Below are 17846 nucleotides of genomic sequence, written 5' to 3'. Positions count from 1 at the left end.
GCAGTGGCTGCTTCTTTCCCAGCTTTACATGTTGAGCACAATGCCATGTGCTGTGGGGTATCCCTGTGGTCAGTCAGGGTCACCTGTCCCAGCCATGTCCCCTCCCAATCCCTTGTTGCTGCCCCAGCACTTGCTGGTGGGCAGCGGAAGAGCAGAATTGGCCTTGACTGCAAGCACTGCTCAGCAGTAAGGAAAACATCCCGTGTCTTATCAACTTTATTCTCACGCTAAATCCAAAACACAGCACTCTACCAGCTCCTAGGAAGAAAAACAGCTTTATTCCAGCTGAAACCAGGGCAGCGGAAAGAAGGGAAATGTGAGTCTTCCTTTTTATTATTTTTTTTCCCAGTTGTTCCATGTGGCTACTTTATACCAGAAGCCAAATTGCAGGACCACCCTGCTGGGAAAGTACTAGCAGTATTGGATTTATTAAGAATTTAATTTTAAAGGGTGTAAGTGTTAGGGTTGCTTGAAATGAAGTGTTGTCTGAGACTTCTTATTCAGTCTCTAGATCCAGCTGCAGAGGGACAAGGGTCTCGTGCTTTATCTGTTGCTTGGGAGAGTTACTGAGAGTACCTAAGGACATACCTAAACATGGGATGCTTGTGGCAACTGAGTCAATTTATGTGCTGATAGTCTCTATTAATTTCTGGCTGTGAAAAGTCACAGCAGCTGGGCAGATTGACGCATGGCTCTGCACAGAGGCAGATTTTTGGTGCCTTTTAGAGAAACTTGGGGCCTATCACAGGCTGGCTTAAGCAGTTTTGTGATAATGGCAGTTACCGGAAAGGTTCTCCGTGACACCACTCGCTGATGTTTTGATGGTGTGCTCTGGGCAAGTCAGAAATGTTTGCTTGTATGGGTAACTGAGAAATTCATCAGTGATGTGACCAAGAATGACAGAATTTGAATAGCACAGAGTCTGGGAGGATGCAGCTTGATTTAATTACTGCGCAGAGCAAGGCAATCATTTAAGGTTGCACAGACCAGGACTGTGATGTGACTGTTTAAAAGAAAAAAAAATATCAACCTGCTCAGGCTGGAATCCAAGGAAGAAAGAATGTAGTAATGAAGTCACAAGTGGTGTTCCCCAGGGCTTAGTGTTGGGGCCCAGTTCTGTTTAATATCTTTATCCGTGATCTGGAGGAGGGGATCGAGTGCACCTGCAGTAAGTTTGCAGATGACTCCAAGTTGTGTGGGAGTGTTGATCTGCTTGGGGGCAGGAGGGGTCTGCAGAGGGACCTGGACAGGCTGGATCGATGGGCCAAGAGCCAGGTCCTGCCCTTGGATTCACAATAACCCCACAGGCAACGCTGCAGCCTTAGGGATGAATGGGCACTGGCAACTGCGTCCAGTTTAATGAGGCGAGAGAAAAGAATATACAGCTCACACTGAACATCTCTTGGCAAGGTACTCTGTATATTTTTAAATTAATGTCAATACAACAGCAAAACACTTTACACAAGATTTGCTGTAAGTCTTATTTTCATTCACTCAGAGGCTGTTAAAATCAATCAACTGTAACTGAAATCAACATTCAGATGCAATTTCTATCATGTCAGTACCAGGAAGGTTGGTTTGTAGCAATCAAATGGAAGCGAAGGGATTAAACTCAAAGCTATCAGGCAATGTAATGTGGCTGGCCTTCACTAATTCAGACCAAAGAAATCCGGTCTCCATAAGCAGTTCAGGGAGAAAAAGCTTTAAATTGAGAGCTTTTGGTTTTTTACCTTCACAATCTTTCTTTTGGGCAGAATCTGCTTGAATCAATGTCCTGTGTGCCACAGCCATCGATCCAGAGAGAAAAATCCTTGTCCTTATGTACTTTCTAAAGCAATTGGTAACCCCCTCTGCCTTTTGCTTTAGCAGATGTCTGAAAAGAAGCGCATGCTCTTTGGAAAGCGGAAATGATAATCAATCAGTGTGCAGGTTACAGCAAGAGATATCATAATTTATAAGCAAGTATCTGTAGTCTTTCCAGGGTTCTTGAGGGCTTCTTTTCTTTTATTCACGGCATTCAGGACTTTCTTTCTTGGCCCGAGCTCCATCTGAATGCTCTGTAGATCTTCATCAGAACATAGCATCAGGGCATCTAAATCAATTTTTTCCCTCATGAAGATTGGAAGAAACTCATCTAGCATCTGTGATGCCAGGAATACTTCCAGGGGCATGTTCTCTGCTTCCTCATCATCCCAAATGACTTCTTCCTCGTGCCACGGGCTAGCGACACCATTTTCAGCATCGTCATCTCTGCCATTCTCAGCATTTTCATACTGAAAGAGCTCACTGGGCATATTAAAGTTTACGCTTTCTTTCTCAGAAGACACATTTCCAGGATTTACATCTGCAGCCAAATTCCTTCCAAAAACAATGTTGCCAAGACCTGGCCGCTTAAAAATGGATAGTTCGCTGTCATTTCCAGGAAGGTTTTTCTCTCCAAGGTCATTCAGCAACTCATCCTCCTCTTTCTCATCAAACAAATGCATCACACTTTTCCTACCCATATCATCATCTTGGTCACTGCTCTGTGTTTCCTTGCTTCTTGTACTGTCAGCTGTCTTTTTATTCTTCAGTCTGAAGGTGTCTTTCAAATTTTTGGAGAAAGAATTTGTTGTGTTTGAAGCAAAGAGACTAGGCAACTTCACTCTGGAGTAGGTCCCTCTGGAAGAATTTACTGTGCCAACCTTTTCTTTCATATAATTCCGGTTCATTTCATTCTGGTGTTTCTCTTGGCGCTTCTCGCATTCCTTGATTTGTTTCTCCACGTTCCTCTGGGCCTGCGCTTTGAGTTTGGAGACCTTCTTTGGGTTCAGCGTATTCTGCTCGGTGGCAGCTTTGTCCAGGATCTGGACACACTCGTTGCGGTCTCTGCTGGCAGCCGCCTCCAGGGGCGTGCGGAGGTCATTGTCCAGAGCAAAGATATTGGCACCAAAGTTGATCAAAAAAGAAACACAATGGATGTGACCATTGCAAGCGGCGTAGTGGAGAGGCGTGTTCCCCCAGATGTCACATTTGTCTGGATCACCTCTGAGAAGGGAAGGAGCACACAGTGAGCTAAAGGGAATCAAACACAGCACTGCAGTGGGATTGAAAAGATGCAAAACATTTAGCTTTGCTTTGAGGAGTGCAGCCCCATTAAAAACAAGCCAGCTTAGCTCCATCCTCTAGGACAGCACTGCACCTACTTACACAAGGATGCAGTTTGTGGGGGGGGCATAAGCTCTAATTCCTGCCTGTCCATGAATTAAGCAAGCTCAGGGCCGCGTACAACTGTGACTCTCCGTAACGGAGCCAGGGTATTTCCTTTGTGTTATCCCAAAGTCTGGCAGGGCTTATATTTAATGAACACGTGCAGTAAGGTTTTTTGGTAGGTAGATCATTGAGAGTAAAGCACTGCTTACATTCGTCTCTGTTGCTATTAGATTAAGCTAATATAGTTGCAATTGTTTTTCTTCAGCTCTTTTGTTCCCCTTAAGCTGCGTTTTCTCATGGGTGTTTGAAAAGCAGATGCTCATTTAGAAATAAAATACCACATATTTTGGATTGAATTTAAAGCCAATCAAAAGGATTGCTTTCTGTTTAACTCTTGCACTGACTTCACACTGAACTACTGCCTGCAGATGAGAATTGACTCAAATCTTTTGATTTGTATTTGGCAAGATCAACATCAGCAAAGGTTCAGAGTGGAGCTTGAGTAGTCTGTGATCAATAACCAAGGCAGCCAGGGTGTGCCAAAACCTTCAGAGCCAGGGGCCAAATTTGCAAAGAGAATTTCTACTCTGGGGAGTTGAGGCATTTCAGTGTCTGGCAGATCTATTCCATGGCAGTTGTACTGTGAATGAAACGGCATGTCCTGTCACAAATTTGCCTTCAGGCGTTGATCTCTGGCTTTGAGGTCTCTGAAGAAAAGCACTAGCATATTTGTTGGGGGCCAAATCTGAAAACATCCTTCAGCCTGAAATGCCCCAGGCAAGGGGGAAGTCAGGGGTCCCTGCAGAGCTGAGACAGAGCTGCTCACACTGAGAATCCCGTGCAAGCCTGAGCGTGCCAGACTGCCAGAGCACAGACACTTCTACAGGGAGGCAGCAGCTGAGGATCAAAGTTTCTCCACTTAGACATATGGAAACCATGTGCACATAATTCTCCTTTTGAGGCTCTGCCCTGCGGAACTGCCTGACTGGGACCACATCCCCTGCTTCCCACAATAGCAAACAGGCTTCATTATCCCAAGCCTTGGGAGCGCTGGGTGATCCATCCTCCCCCAGGTCTCTTCATAGCTGTTTGTCATCTCTTTTCTCTCTGGAGCCTGCCAGCCTTTGAGCCTCAAACAATTTGCAAACTAGAATGTTTGTTCCTAGCTCAGTGGTACTTTAGATAAGGTATGACATCTACTTTGGGTTCTCATGCTCCTTTTCCCTGCTTTCCCAAGAAAAAGGCTACCACAAAAGAGAGCAGATCTACTTTGTCTTGACTTTATACATGTACCTGGAATGCAAGTAAAGAAAATGTCTCTCCATGCCTGGGGAGACAAACTGTTTCAAGATGACAGGAGTTTATTGTTCATATTGCTACATTTCCCAAGGGCTGAATGTGTTACAAGCTTCAAAGCTCCAAAATCTGCATCCACTCTAAAGAAACCATCCAGTATCTCCGTGCCTTTGCCAGGAAATCTTTACTTCAAGGAAAGGATGAATTTGTTAAAAATAATGAAAATAGGTTTTTAGGAGAAAACATTAACTGCCCACAGGACAGGTTGAACACCTTCTAAAATTCAACTTCTCCCAATAAGACTAGTGAGACTACAGTCATACCTCTGACAACACCAGCTTGCTGATGTGTCAAGAAATCTGGATTAAAATAAAGGTAAATACATATGTTTGAAGATCTTGAGGGCAATACTGTCCCAAAGATGTCCTCTACCAAAAGGAAGAGTTAGAAATACATTAAATAACAAATACGTGTAAGTTCTGATCTCTGTGTCGTCAGCTGTGACTTCTATCAGCTTATATGGCAGAAGACATAGTTTTCACTCAAATTTTGAAAAATATTGTTTTGTTATCTGCTTCATAACTAATTCTTTGTCTTCTAGGTGTTTAGGGACAAACCTTTATCAATTCTAGATATTTCCTTGGAGCTACCTTAATTATAACAGCTGAAAAACTCTCAATCTACTTTTGCTTCTTCTGGGGACTAGGCAATAACCATGCAGTCCAAAGGTCTCTTTTATTGTGTTATTACAGCCACACCAGAGCTCAATGATCTACAAAGTAAATCTATGACAAACCTATCTGTATTCCATATTTTCAACTCTGTTTTTAATAAAAGAAAACTCAGATACATCTGAATAGTTATTCAACTTTTCCCTCTTATCTTCTTTAAACTATTATTATTGAAAATACAGATGAACTTAAACTTCATCTCAGCACAGAAACAATATTTTATTAACTACATCTCTACACAACAGAAGACTTTCTTTTATTAGATCTTATTGCAGAATCACAGCTTAAGACGTAGGCTCCAAGCAAGCAAGTGCAGAGAGTGGGGAGGCAAATACCACGTCAATAATACATTTTAAGCACGTAGTGCATTTGGATGATACCAAACAGAAATATTGCTATTAGAAAATAAACTTGTAGGAAACCTCCCTTCCCCTCCTCTGCCTTTGAAAGGATCCTACCATAGTTTCTGAAACAGTATTATCATTTTTAGCACAATTGTAGTTGCTAATACCATAAAAAGTGGGGAAATAATTTTAGATTATCAGTTGTGACTTGCGTCTGGAAAGCATTAAACCTTCACAGATGTCTACTAACTGCCCTTTGGAGACAAATGGGAAAGATTTTTTGCTAAAAATGTTTCAAACAATGCATTTCTCTGCAGAGCCAGTTTTAAAGATATGCTGCCATCAAAGGTTGTTGGCCAGCTCCTCCTGGGTGACAGGGAGGCAAGGTCCCCGGTCCCCCTAACCGTCCCCTGCCCCTCCAGATAGGACACAGCCCTGCTGAGGCCAATCTGGCTTCATGGCCTGCAGCTACAGAGTTGTTCACAAGTTCTGGGACTCAACTGTTGCAACCGAAGAGAAACAATTCTTGGCGATGCCTTGAGAGACATGACTTGAGATTTTCAGCCTTTTGGATCTGAGGTAATCCGGGCATTAGAAACAGGACATGCTAATCATAGTTCTGAGCCACAGGCTTTAAGCAGTGGAGGTTGGTTGACTTACCCCCTCCGGCATATGACTTCCAGAGCTTCTAGATACCCGTGGTACGCTGCCAGAAGGGTAGGCGTCATCCCATCTTCATCTGAAGTATTGAGATCTTTCCTTGTGGCTTCTTTCAAGAGGTCCAAATTGCCATCAGCTGCTGCTTTGTGATACCTGCTCGACATTTTCAGCAACTTCTGGTTTCCTAAAGCAGCTCTGAACAATATCCAGACCGTACAGTCAGTCTTCCATTACAGGGAGAGTTTAATGATTACAAGTTGAGACATCCCTGTGAGGATGGAAATGAGGAGGCAAAGTTCATCCTAGCAGACAGCTTATCTGGAGCTCTGCAGAGGTAATAAGGCGATGATGTGGTGAATGCTTTCGTTTTCTCAAAGGTAGCCCTGCAGTTTACCTCTTGTTGTGTATTTGACCACTTAAATGTAGAGGAGATTCATTCGTCTTCTCTGTGTCTTTGCTTAACTGTTCTGGGAAAACTTCAAGAGGACCTTGACCTCCAAAAAACCTACAAAAACTTCAAAAGTCCATGACTGTCAGTATGACCAGGTTTTGCTTGAAGTAATAAAATATCCCTGAGTTTTTGTGGGATGAACTGCATAAGCAGTTACCTTTACTGGTGAAGTCCTGTGTAACCTATCATCTCCTGGTTTGCCACATTTGAAAACAAGTCTCTGCCCTGCCAGACTGGGCAAAACCATAGCCTGGTGTGTAATCCATTTAACTGCAAGTTGCATTTCACAAGAGGATCTTAAGGCACTTGGCAAATGTACGTTCATCTAGCAGGCACTGTAATCTCTGCTTTAGATGCAAAAAAAAATGCAGGACCTCCTCAGGATAGCGCAAAGAATTCAAGGCATGGAAATGTGATGAGTCTGGACCCGCTGCCCCAGCCTGGGTACTGTGATCCTTGCCTGGGAACAGGTGGGTCCAGTCTCCAGCTCAGATATCCACTTCTCGCTTTAGAAATTATTTCCAGTGATTTCAGCGGCATTAAGAGCTACCTCTGCAAATAGAAGGTTTTTTACTGTCAAAAATGTGAAATGACCACCAAGGCACATACTGCATATGCCACCAGTACCTGGTAGAACAGGGGAGACAGAATTTGTCTTCTGGGTTGACATTTCATGTTGTTTGCTACATCCGTGAAAATGAGTCGGTGGCAGAAGTTATCTTTTCATTTTCAAGTTCATTAATTTCTGCTACAGAAGTACTTTGTTTGCTTTTCTGTTGATTAATTCTGCACATAAATCGTTGATGTCAGAGGGATTTTTATCATCTGACATCTGAAAATATCAATTTTAAAAAGAAAATTACTCTGTACGATGCTAAGAGGGAAATTATTGTTCCAAGTTTTAATTAGAGGTAAAGCAAAAACCCACCACGTCAGTTGGAGAGAAGCTCTGGGATTTTGCAGGTTCTATTATTATTTATGTCACCAAAGTGGACATCACAAAAAAGAAAGAAAAAAGGAAAGACCAAACAAAATCTCCATCTGTTTCTAAACTCTTTGTATTTGTTCATCTTTGTCCTGTCCAAAAACTTCAACTTAAAATGCAGTAAATGATTCAACATCAAATGAGCTAAATTTCTCAGCCTGAATAGAGATTTTTCTTTTGAGACTGAAGCTCAAAATTGTGAACTTTTAAAACTCCCTGTGTAGTTAGAATGAAGCTTTTCTTTTGGGGTTTGAAAAGGACTTCAAAACCATTCTACTCCCAATTGAAACGTCTGGCTAGGCGAAACTCTGTTGTAATGGTACATAGTGCCGTAAGCTAATGAATTATTTAACTAGCAGCTTTGATTCGTTATTGGATTTTGCTGTGTCTATGATTATTGCTCTGGGTTTTTTTTTTTTGAGAACTATCTTATATAACTATTACCAGTTAAACAAGCTATTTAGATTGAAAGGCTACAGAATCTTTAGTTACATTGTTCTAGATAACTCAGACTCCAGTCTGAGCAGCGATGGTGTTGTGCCATCTGTTTTGCATGAGGTATTATCCAGCACATTTCCTCGTTGCAACTTTTATAAGCATCGAAATGGGGTATGGTAAAGGCCATACAAGGGGAGGCGAGTGAGCCACTGCTTGCCTAATGAGGTTCTTGGAACTAATGGGCTTAGAGAAGAATTAAATTAGTCACATGGGGTAATTGTGGCTACACAATTCAGAGATGAAGACAACATTTAAACAACAATAAAAGCTTCTTTCTCCATTCCTTAGAGAGGCAAAGCTGCTGTGCCCGAGGACAGTGTTGCTGGACGTCCTCCTGAGAGGTGGTTCCCACAGCGAGGTTGCATGTGGCCCGTGTCGCCTGAGACCCATCCCGACGTGGTCGTTGTTCAGGTGTCTCCACACCTGAGTCAGGGGGCCAAGGGCCCTCACAGCCTGCCTGCATGCGTCCTTTCAGGAGCAAGGTCCTGATCAATAGGGAAATCAATAGGGAAATCCTGATCAATAGGGAAGAGCAGCTGAGAGAGCTGGGGGGGTTTAGCCTGGAGAAGAGGAGGCTGAGGGGAGACCTCATTGCTCTCTACAACTACCTGAAAGGAGGTTGTGGAGAGGAGGGAGCTGGGCTCTTCTCCCAAGGAACAGGGGACAGGACGAGAGGGAATGGCCTCAAGCTCCACCAGGGGAGGGTCAGGCTGGACATTAGGAAAAAATTCTTCACAGAAAGGGTCATTGGTCCCTGGCAGAGGCTGCCCAGGGAGGGGGTTGAGTCCCCTTCCCTGGAGGGGTTTAAGGGACGGGTGGACGAGGTGCTGAGGGACATGGGTTAGTGTTTGATGGGAATGGTTGGACTCGATGATCCGGTGGGTCTCTTCCAACCTGGTTATTCTATGATTCTATGAAAAGTATTTAAAATTGAAAGGCAATAAGGCCATCTCTACCAAAGCCCTGTCTCTCCTCACCCACGCACCTTGAGGCCTGGCCATACTGGCCCACAAAAGCAGACTGGGGGGCTTTTCCCCTTTCCATGATGCCTTTCCCCTTAAAAGCTAAAACAAAAATCAAACAAGTAGAAGAGGAAAGTGGAAAATTGAAAGGAGAGATCTTGCAGGTTTTTTCAGCAGATAGTTTTGTGTTTCAGGGCATGAATTAGATGTTTGCCTGTAACTCAGGCCTTAGTTACTGTTACGGGTGCAACAACTCAGAGGAGGGGAATGGCTGCGCTTTCTCTGTGGCTTAAGCTGCAAATTCAGACATGTTAAGTAAAGCAACAACTGGTTATTTTAGCACAGCCTGATTAATTACTTCCTACAGACTCCGAGACTGGTTTTAGGAGCTGCTAAGATGCACCACAGGGCAAACCCAGTTGGAGTGCAATAGCGTTGTTCTAACTATCGAATGTTGCCTGGGGCCTTCACCAGCCACAACTTGTTATGAGGCATTTGGGAGCTGGCAAAAGCCTGAGTTGACTCTAGAGGGGAGGACAGGCTGTCCTTCTGCAGAGGGACCGTCCAGCGCTGCTCAGGCCTCGGCAGGTGTCGCCTGCGCTAGCAGCACCACTGGCACGAGGCAAGATGGAGCTTTTACCAGCAGAGAGTCAGCCAGGCTCTGGAAACATGATCCAAAGCTCCCCGGGGCTCCCAACCTTTCCCCAGTTTAATGAAGCCGAAAATCAGGGGCTGGGAAATTACAATTGGGTTTGATTGCCTGGAAGTACCTCATTTATGTAATTCTGTATATTTGAAGCGCTTTCTCCCCCCCTGTTGTGTTAGTTAAACCCGAGCGAATTGATAATAGATACATAAAGCATGAAGTATGGCTTCAAAGTTTCTTTCATTAGTTTTTTGTATAATTATTGCTTTCAAAAACAATGAATCTCATTCTTAAAAAAATGAGAGAGAAAAAGCAAGGTACATAATGTATACTTGTGAATTCAAGAGTCTCTGGGACGTTAATTTCTTGCCAAAGGTCAGCCACATGCTAATCCTATTGATGGCAAAAGCAGAAATGTAATTGCTTTTTGTGCTATTAACACCAGGTGCTGTTTACTCTGGTGTATTTATGGATCCGAGCTACTGCCTGCTTCTTGCTGAGCGGCATCGTGCACCCTCGGTATCCCCACTTGCATAAGAGCTTTAACTCTGCATTTGCCATGTTCTTACAAGGATGACAGTTGAAGAAGTGTTTCTAAAGAATGTAAATTCTTAAATTACTTGTGCTGGTGATCTTCTTTGCCTGTATGGGTCATGTTGCTTTGCTGTGCAGTGCACTGATAGCAATCACACACTTTGCAGCTACCGGCCCTCACTCGCTCTATTGTCCCGTCCAAGTTCCCAGCACTTTGGTACCTACCAGCAGCAGACAAGCTCCCTCTCACGGCTCTGAGTCTTCAAGAGAATTGAAACGACTATCGCTTGGGCTGGGAAACTCTAAAATCTGCTCTAGGCACAGGTCAATGACTTCAGAGGAAATATAAATTAATATATTTTGCATTAATACATGGTACATTAATATAAAAATTGCTATTCCTTGAAGCCCAATTCAACATTTCATTCTGAAATGACCCGTCACTATTAATTTTCTTCTCTTCCTGTGATCTATCTTTTTGCTTCCTCACACCTCAAGAAATCAATTCCTTAAAAAAATATGTCTTTGGGTTTTCTTACAAGTCTGTCTGAAATCAAAAGCATCGGAAAAAGCTGAAAAACAGACTAAATTTGAGATTGTTTTTCTTTCTAGACCTCTTCCCCACAGCTTCAAACAATGACAGTCCAACCAAAGCTTCAAGAGATTTTCCACTCTAAAGATCTGATCTACAACTTCTCTTCCTTACACTGCCACTCATATTTTCCTCCTAATTAGACCTATATCAGCACTGGAGATTTGCCCATGCAGAGGAACAAAATATTCTCAGTTATGTTCCAACCTATCGGTGAAATTGTTTTAAATTATCAGAAAATCAAAGTGGTACAGATATCTCCTTTTTAAAAAAATAACTGCCAAAAAGATGTGTATCTTTCTATGCAACATCTGGCCAGGGAATAAAGAGAGTGCACTACCAGAGCAAGAAAAAATGCCTTCAAAATAGAAGGAAACAACAATTCATGACAAAGTCTTCATATCACCTTAAGGTCTCCTGTGAGCCCTCCTCTTCCCAGCAAGGAGAATGCATCTCAGCGGGAGGCAGGTGCGAGCTCTCTGTCCCTCGGCAGCGGAGAGGCTGCACCTGTGTGGAGTCTGAACCGGGTCCTATATAATCGTCCCTGGGCAGCCAAGGAGCAGGTTTGTGGTGCCAGAGGGAGGATGGGGCTCTTTGTGGAGCTGCAGCGCTCGAGCACCTCAAGGATATGGTGAGTAGAGTCTGGAAGGGGTTGGGGCGATGGGTTGTTGTCTGCTCTCTTACTTGGTTCTCTTTTTGCTTTCAGGTTCCTGCTCCTGTTTTGTTTTTTGCTGCCGTTAGTTGCTTGTGCTGATGGCTTGGGGGATCAGGATCTCTTGGGTAATGAAACCTCTCTGGGCTGCTGGTGGTGTGGATGTGGGCTTTGGATTTGCTTGGAGCTGCTTCCCCTCTGCCTTGGTGTGGGATGGGGCTCTGAAGCAGGGCTGGCTAGGTGGGGGGCTTGTAGGGTGTGTGTGCTTCCAGGAGGCTGATGGTGGGGTTGATGGTGGTTTCCCTCTGCAGAGAGTGTGACTTGCCATAGGGATAGGATGGAAGTTGAGCTTTCTGGAGAGCTTGGCAACTACTCCTGGCATGTGTGCATTGTTGGTATGTATTGCTCCTGCCCTGGCCCTTTCTGCCTGAGCCTGAAAGCAGGTCCCTGCCTGCAAGGCTAATATTCCACATTTTCCCTAGATGCAAATGGTGAGGAGATGGTGTCCTGTAACCACACTGTGGATTATGAGAGGCAGTTGCTTAGTGTCCCATTTGTCAACTGTACTAGCCTGGAGGTAAAAGGATCTTCATTCTGGGAAGATATTGTGATGGAGTGCGGGAAGCTTCTACTGGCCAGGACTGAGTTGAACAGGGTTTCTAGTTCTGACTTCAAGAACTCCTCTTTTTACATAAGGCTCTTAAGATGTGCATTCTTCTTGTCCTTGCACTGGTACAAGTGCCTAAACCAGCTCTGAAATTTGAGTTTAGTCTCAATGGCTTTTTGTTGTCCTCATGCTGCAGTGAGTACTTCAGCCTCTTTCTAATTAATGTCTCTTGTCTACAGCATGAGCAGCACCAGCTAAGACTGAGGCTGATGATGAATGATACCATGGAAGAAGAGAAGAATGTAACACACAGTGCTCGCTGCAATAGCGTTCATGCAGATGAAATTATTACTCCTTTGTTTGTTGGTGCAACAAACTGCACAAAAGACTTTATGGCAGTAAGTAGAGGAATGCTATGGATCCTGCTTAGAGGCTGGCAAGGCAGGGTGGCTGTTTCCTGGTGCTGCAGGGCTGGGACCTGCAGAAAGCTGGAGGAAACTCTAGCCAGCTTCAGGGAAGCCTGGCTGTGTGTCCATCTGGGCGTGACTGCTAGTCCTTGGAAGAGCTGATTTGCAAATGGTCGTCAATGGTGCACATGGTCTGGTTCCAGCCCTATTGCAGGGGAAATGGGGATGCTGGTGCCAGCTGTAGAAGAGACTTCCCTTAGAAAGTTGTAGAGTCGAGTTCTGTTCTGTTGTGCTATGTTTCAGGTCACTTTCCCAGGACTCCTTCCGAGCCTCAGTGACGAGCCCATGGTATGTGTTTTCTGCCTTGCAAGGGGAAGGGTGGGGGAGTGTCTGGGTTTTGGACCAAAGCTGAGCCTGATGTCTCCAAGCTGGAGCAGGACCTTTCTGGAGTATTTGTATCTTATTGGGAAGCTATCAATCTAAGAAACCTGAATGTAAAACCTGTGAGGCGGCAACCCTGCAGGGCCAAGAACAGCATGATGACGTGCTGCTTCTGTGTGGCTGTGCCTTCTGTTCCTAAGCATGCTTCTCCTGCTCTGAAGGTTCCAGCAACTCCGATGACCTGGACTTTGTCAATTGATGATGGAACAAGAATACATCAGCTGAGCCCTGGGCAAGCCGTGCAGCAAGGCTATAAATATATAGCTGATGGCCACAACCTGATCTTTCAGGTGGCCTTTACTGCTACTGGAGTTGTTTCCTACAAGGTAAGTAAATAAAGAGTAGGCCAGGTACCCCCCTCCTGTAGATCTGTGGAAAGCACTTGCAGATGTCAGCTGGAGCTGATGTCAGATGATGCAGTGCTGTGTGTGCAAAGCTGCCATGAACTGCTGAGCTCTATAAAATGAGGAAGCCTGGTGTGCACCTGAGACAGCAGCACAGCCGGTGGGCATCTAGAAAAGCACAATTTTAGCCACAGCCTGTCCTGTGAACATCTGACTGGCAGCCTTGTGAAAAGGCCCTTCTTGAGGGAGTGTTGAGATGGGAAGGCTCTGCTGTTGTAGACGTGAGCTGAGCACTCTGTAACAGAGCTCTCAATCTTCTTTGTCAGCACAATGATAAGGTTCTCCACACTGTGGCACTCCAGCTTGAGTATGGCCCTCTGGAACGTAGACTGACTGTGGAGTCAAGAATGCTTTGCGCACCAGGTAATGCGTGGAGAAAGGAAGAACCTGGCCTGCTTCTGCCCTGAGGAACCTGGTGTTATATTTAACAAAGATGTCTTTGCAGGTCCGGCGATCTGTAATGCCACACACATGACTGTTGCCATCCCAGCCTTCCCAGGGACCCTGAGGGCCGTAAGTGTAGAGGACAAGACCATCCCCATGGACCAGCTTCAAGAAAATGGGATTGCCCTGGACACAAAGAGAGGGGTCAAGTTGCATATTAGCAGGAGTGTCCTGAAGTCCAGGGTGAGTTCTGATCCTTGAGTCACAGGAGCTGGTGTGATCACAACCCCTCGGTGCTTACTGAGAATTGGAGCACAGTAGCTTTGACCTTGATTAAGTACGTGTAAAATCAACTCTGGCTATCTGAGAGCAGTTGTGATTAAGATTAATGCAAAATGACTTTGTAATGGGTGAGCATCATTCAAAGGTAATTTTGGTATCTTGAAGTTACTTGGCAAAACCAGATGGAGGTGAAAATATTCTTCTTGGAATAGACTGGTATTTGGCATTCCTGGAGCAACGTAATTTAACACACTAGCTGAATGAAGAGCACTGTGGCCTCAGGGCAAGTGAAACGGCTCTAATACACGCATGTGTCAAAACGAGCTCTTTGTACCTACACTCCACGACAGTAACCCTTGTCTTTCAGCTGCCAGGGGAGAGCTGTTCAGGACTTCAGTCCTACATGTCCTCTTTGGAACTGGTTTTTCACTTCCACGGGGAGAATGTGTTAATGATGATGCATCCAGAATGCCCCTGTGATCAGCAAGCTCCAATCGGTAAGTGATTGATTTCTGCAATGGGTTCAGTCCAACATGCTGCTCAGCAGCCCTTTAGGGTGGCTTGTTCTTGCACACTCTTGAAGGATTAATCTATCTCTAACCAGAGCACAACAGCTCTTGGCAGACTGAGCTGTTGCTGACTGGCATGACAGATTATGTTGAACCTCTGTTGCAGCTGCTGTATGCACCCAGGATGGGTACATGGATTTTGAAATCCTTGCTGATGCTACTACACCACCCTTAGACTTGGATATGCTTAGACTCAGAGATCCTGTGTGCCAGCCAGCCTTTAAGTCACCTTTGAATGACAGAGTTTGGTTTCATGTCCCACTGAATGGGTGTGGGACCAGATATTGGGTAAGTGTGTAGCCAGTGTTACTGGGAAGGGCTTCCTGCATTGATTATGCTCTTACTAATGATGTGATCTCTCATCAGTTTGATGGGGAGAAGATAGTTTATGAGAATGAGGTGAGGGCATTATGGACAGACCTTCCACTGCGTGGGATCTCCAGGGACAGTGAACTCAGGTGTGCCTGGAAACCTCTTTGTGTAATACTTAGTCCTGGCTCTCCTATGTATGAATGTAAGACTTACCTGCTCCTTTCACATTACAGGATAACGATCCTCTGCTCCTTCAGCAATGGTGATGCTTCCCTCTCTGTAAGGGTGGAGAACCTTCCTCCTCCAGCTCCTTCAAGGAACCAAGGTTCCCTCTCCTTAGTTCTTCTAAGCTACCCAGGTAAAGCTAAGTCTGGGACCAGGTGGCCGGGAAGCAACTGGAGCCTGTGGGAGGGAGTGGTTAGAAGTGAATGGTTCTGGGGGAATGGGCTTCTAATGGCCTCATGCACTCCCTTCTCTCCTGTTCATGCTGCTTGAGGCAGATGCCTTGAACTCTAGGATTAACTGCTTCTGGTGGATTGCCTGCTGCTGAAAGGCTTCGGAATTCCTTCAGTTCACCTTTTTTGTACACTAACTCATCTAACAAGCCTTTGGTTCTTGCAGAGGTGTCATACAGGCAGCCGTATCGTGATGACCAGTACCCAATAGTAAGGTACCTACGCCAGCCCATCTTCCTGGAAGTTCAGGTCCTGAACCGCAATGATCCCAATCTCCATCTGGTGTTGGATGACTGCTGGGCAACAGCTTCACAAGATCCAAGCTCACTTCCCCAGTGGCACATTGTTGTTGATGGGTGAGTTCCTTGCTAGAGAAATGGAAGCACTTTTGCCAGGGGGGAGAAAGATTCCTCCAATTCTCCCATCCCACCTTTAAGAACAGAGCCCTAGGTACAAGGGTTTGATGTGCTGAAACTTCTGGGAGGATGGAAGGACCTCTACCTCGAATTCTAGCTTGCTGCTTAGAAAAAAACAACACCCAAACCTTCCCTACTTTGCTGTTCTAACCTGCTTCTTAACCACTGGCAGGTGTGAGTATGACCTGGACAGCTACAGGACTGTGTTTCATCCTGTGGGGCACGGTGTCAGCTATGCTAACTATCGCCAAAGGCTGGAAGTGAAGACTTTTGCCTTTACTTCTGGTGACAAAGCCCTCCCCGGCCTAGTAGGTGACATTCTCCTTCTACTTAGAGCAGTAAGGTAGGGGTGGTTATTGCCTTGATATGAATGGAGCTCTCGTTCTCTCCTAGGTTTACTTCCATTGCAGCGTTCTAATCTGTGACCGTTTTCACCCAGACTCGCCTCTGTGCGTGATAAGGTGCCCTAGGCCGGCGAGAAGCAAGCGAGGTAACGTCTGGGCAGGTGTTAGCTGCACTGAGCCACCATTGCCCACTGGCTGCAGGTCTCACCTCTGCTCTGTTGTTGTTGTAGAGAGTGGGACGCCAGGTGTCAACCCCGCAGTGGCGAGCTTGTGGGGTCCTGTCCTCCTCGTGCCAGAAGGATGGTCTGCAACCCAAGGTACGAGGCCAGTGTGGTGCTGATAATTTGTTTAGATTTGGTGAAGAGCTGTCTCTAAAAACCATCTCTCTGCTTGTGTTGTAGGGAGCATTTTCTTGAGCAAGGAAGCGTGGGCTATCATCACAGTGACTACTGTTGTCATTCTCTCTCTGCTGGCCACAGCACTACTCTTCCTGGCTTTTCTTAAATGCCTTAAGAGAAGAGCATCCATGGTGAATGTGGTGCATTAGTGCATATTTTACAAATAAACTTGGATTGAAATTTGACTCCAAGTCCTGTGTGAGGCTCTAGATTTGTTGCTGTAGTGTTTAAGGCCCTAGGCTGGACAAAGATGAGTCTGCTGAGCAGCAGCTCTGCTCTTACTGTCTTTAGACAAATCTCTAACTGATCAGAACTGAAGCTTTTAAGAACCTAAGGTTTGTGGGTAAGACTCGAGTGTGGCAGTGGCAAGGTCCCTCTCTGGTGGATGGATTCCTCCCCTCCTTAGTTCCCATTACAGGGTGACTTCATGAACTTGTATTTCTAGGACTAAAACGTGACGATGTAAAAAGTAGCTCCTTTATCTTCTTGTTTTGTGCTTCCAAATTGGTTTCAATGCTCTGGCTCTGTGATCACTAGGAAGGCTTTATGCTGGTTTAAATGATGCTCATATTGCCAATAAGTGTGATGAAACTATGACTTTCACTGTAGACCCATTTATTTGCAGTAAGGTTTACTATTTATTATCATCCTGAATGATATTGAGGGTTGAAATAATTACTTAGGCTGTTGTCCAGCAAGCCATCTCAGTCCTGTTGACATAACACTTGCATGGAAAATGAAGTTCTGTAAAAGCTAGAGAAGTGGTGCTCAATCAAGAGGCTTAATGTACTTGATGGCATGTTGTCCTTGACTCTCATGGCTTTTAGCTTTTCTGAGCCAAACAAGGCTGCTGTTCTTAATATTGCCTCCTCCATCTTTCTCCTTTTTTTGTGTGGGGAAAGACTGGTGCGTGTTAAAGGCAGAGAAGCGTTTCCTTGTTTCTCATTGCTCAGTGGAGTTTGAACCTTCATTCCAGGATGTCTGGAATTTACTAAATAGCACTATGGTGGCTGTCATGAGTGCTCTGTAAAAGAATAATACTAGCCAACATCCCCATGAACTAAAGTTTCTTATAGAGCTTGCACCTGTGATTGACTTGCACTTGTAAGGGTGTTTACCTTATTGCAGTAAGTACTTCTGCTTTTTGACTTTATCACTGAGGCACTGCAGAACACATTATGGTTCCGATAAACTTTGACTCCATTTTGGGGTCAAACAGTGTTTTGTTCATGCAAGACTAGAGTATTACAATAACTTAGTCCTTAGCGTTCTGCATTCTCTTCA

General features: G+C 44.9%; 2 protein-coding genes across 5 annotated transcripts; one reads left to right on the top strand and one right to left on the bottom strand.

Moving 5' to 3' along the window:
* The first annotated feature begins 252 nt into the window (after nt 1-252).
* ZP2 (zona pellucida glycoprotein 2) lies at nt 253-16711 on the top strand. Of its 4 annotated transcripts, none has more exons than XM_069869893.1 (19): nt 253-316; nt 11304-11522; nt 11598-11671; nt 11855-11938; nt 12026-12120; nt 12390-12548; nt 12861-12905; nt 13160-13324; nt 13669-13765; nt 13848-14029; nt 14436-14565; nt 14744-14925; nt 15004-15095; nt 15183-15307; nt 15571-15760; nt 15993-16128; nt 16214-16310; nt 16395-16481; nt 16566-16711. In XM_069869893.1, coding segments are annotated over exons 1-19 (2307 nt in total). In that variant the 5' UTR covers nt 253-314. The 4 variants fall into 4 exon arrangements, with proteins under 4 accessions (XP_069725994.1, XP_069725995.1, XP_069725996.1 ...); XM_069869894.1 differs by lacking the exon at nt 253-316 and adding an exon at nt 6411-6557; XM_069869895.1 differs by lacking the exons at nt 253-316; nt 11855-11938; nt 12026-12120 and having other exon boundaries at nt 10755-11522.
* On the bottom strand, nt 1669-6460 carry ANKS4B (ankyrin repeat and sterile alpha motif domain containing 4B). The gene is made up of 2 exons (XM_069869897.1): nt 6224-6460; nt 1669-3027 (listed from the first exon to the last, which is right to left on the bottom strand). Exons 1-2 carry the CDS (start codon nt 6385-6387, stop codon nt 1953-1955), a joined length of 1239 nt encoding a protein of 412 aa, XP_069725998.1. The 5' UTR covers nt 6388-6460; the 3' UTR covers nt 1669-1952.
* Nucleotides 16712-17846: the final 1135 nt, after the last annotated feature.

Source organism: Phaenicophaeus curvirostris, chromosome 16 (genome assembly GCF_032191515.1).
Source record: "Phaenicophaeus curvirostris isolate KB17595 chromosome 16, BPBGC_Pcur_1.0, whole genome shotgun sequence".
NCBI classification, from domain to species: domain Eukaryota; kingdom Metazoa; phylum Chordata; class Aves; order Cuculiformes; family Cuculidae; genus Phaenicophaeus; species Phaenicophaeus curvirostris.
Note: the sequence above shows the minus strand (reverse complement) of the source record. Positions and strands in the feature narration are given on the sequence as shown.

Excerpts from the sequence above, each read along its gene's own strand:
- ZP2 (XM_069869893.1), top strand. Across the intron at positions 12,121-12,389 it reads TCAACTGTACTAGCCTGGAG|CATGAGCAGCACCAGCTAAG; the intron begins GTAAAAGGATCT and ends TCTTGTCTACAG. Across the intron at positions 12,549-12,860 it reads GCACAAAAGACTTTATGGCA|GTCACTTTCCCAGGACTCCT; the intron begins GTAAGTAGAGGA and ends GCTATGTTTCAG.
- ANKS4B (XM_069869897.1), bottom strand. The coding sequence starts at position 6,387 with ATGTCGAGCAGGTATCACAAAGCAGCAGCTGATGGCAATTTGGACCTC. Across the intron at positions 3,028-6,223 it reads GAAGTCATATGCCGGAGGGG|AGGTGATCCAGACAAATGTG; the intron begins GTAAGTCAACCA and ends TTCCCTTCTCAG.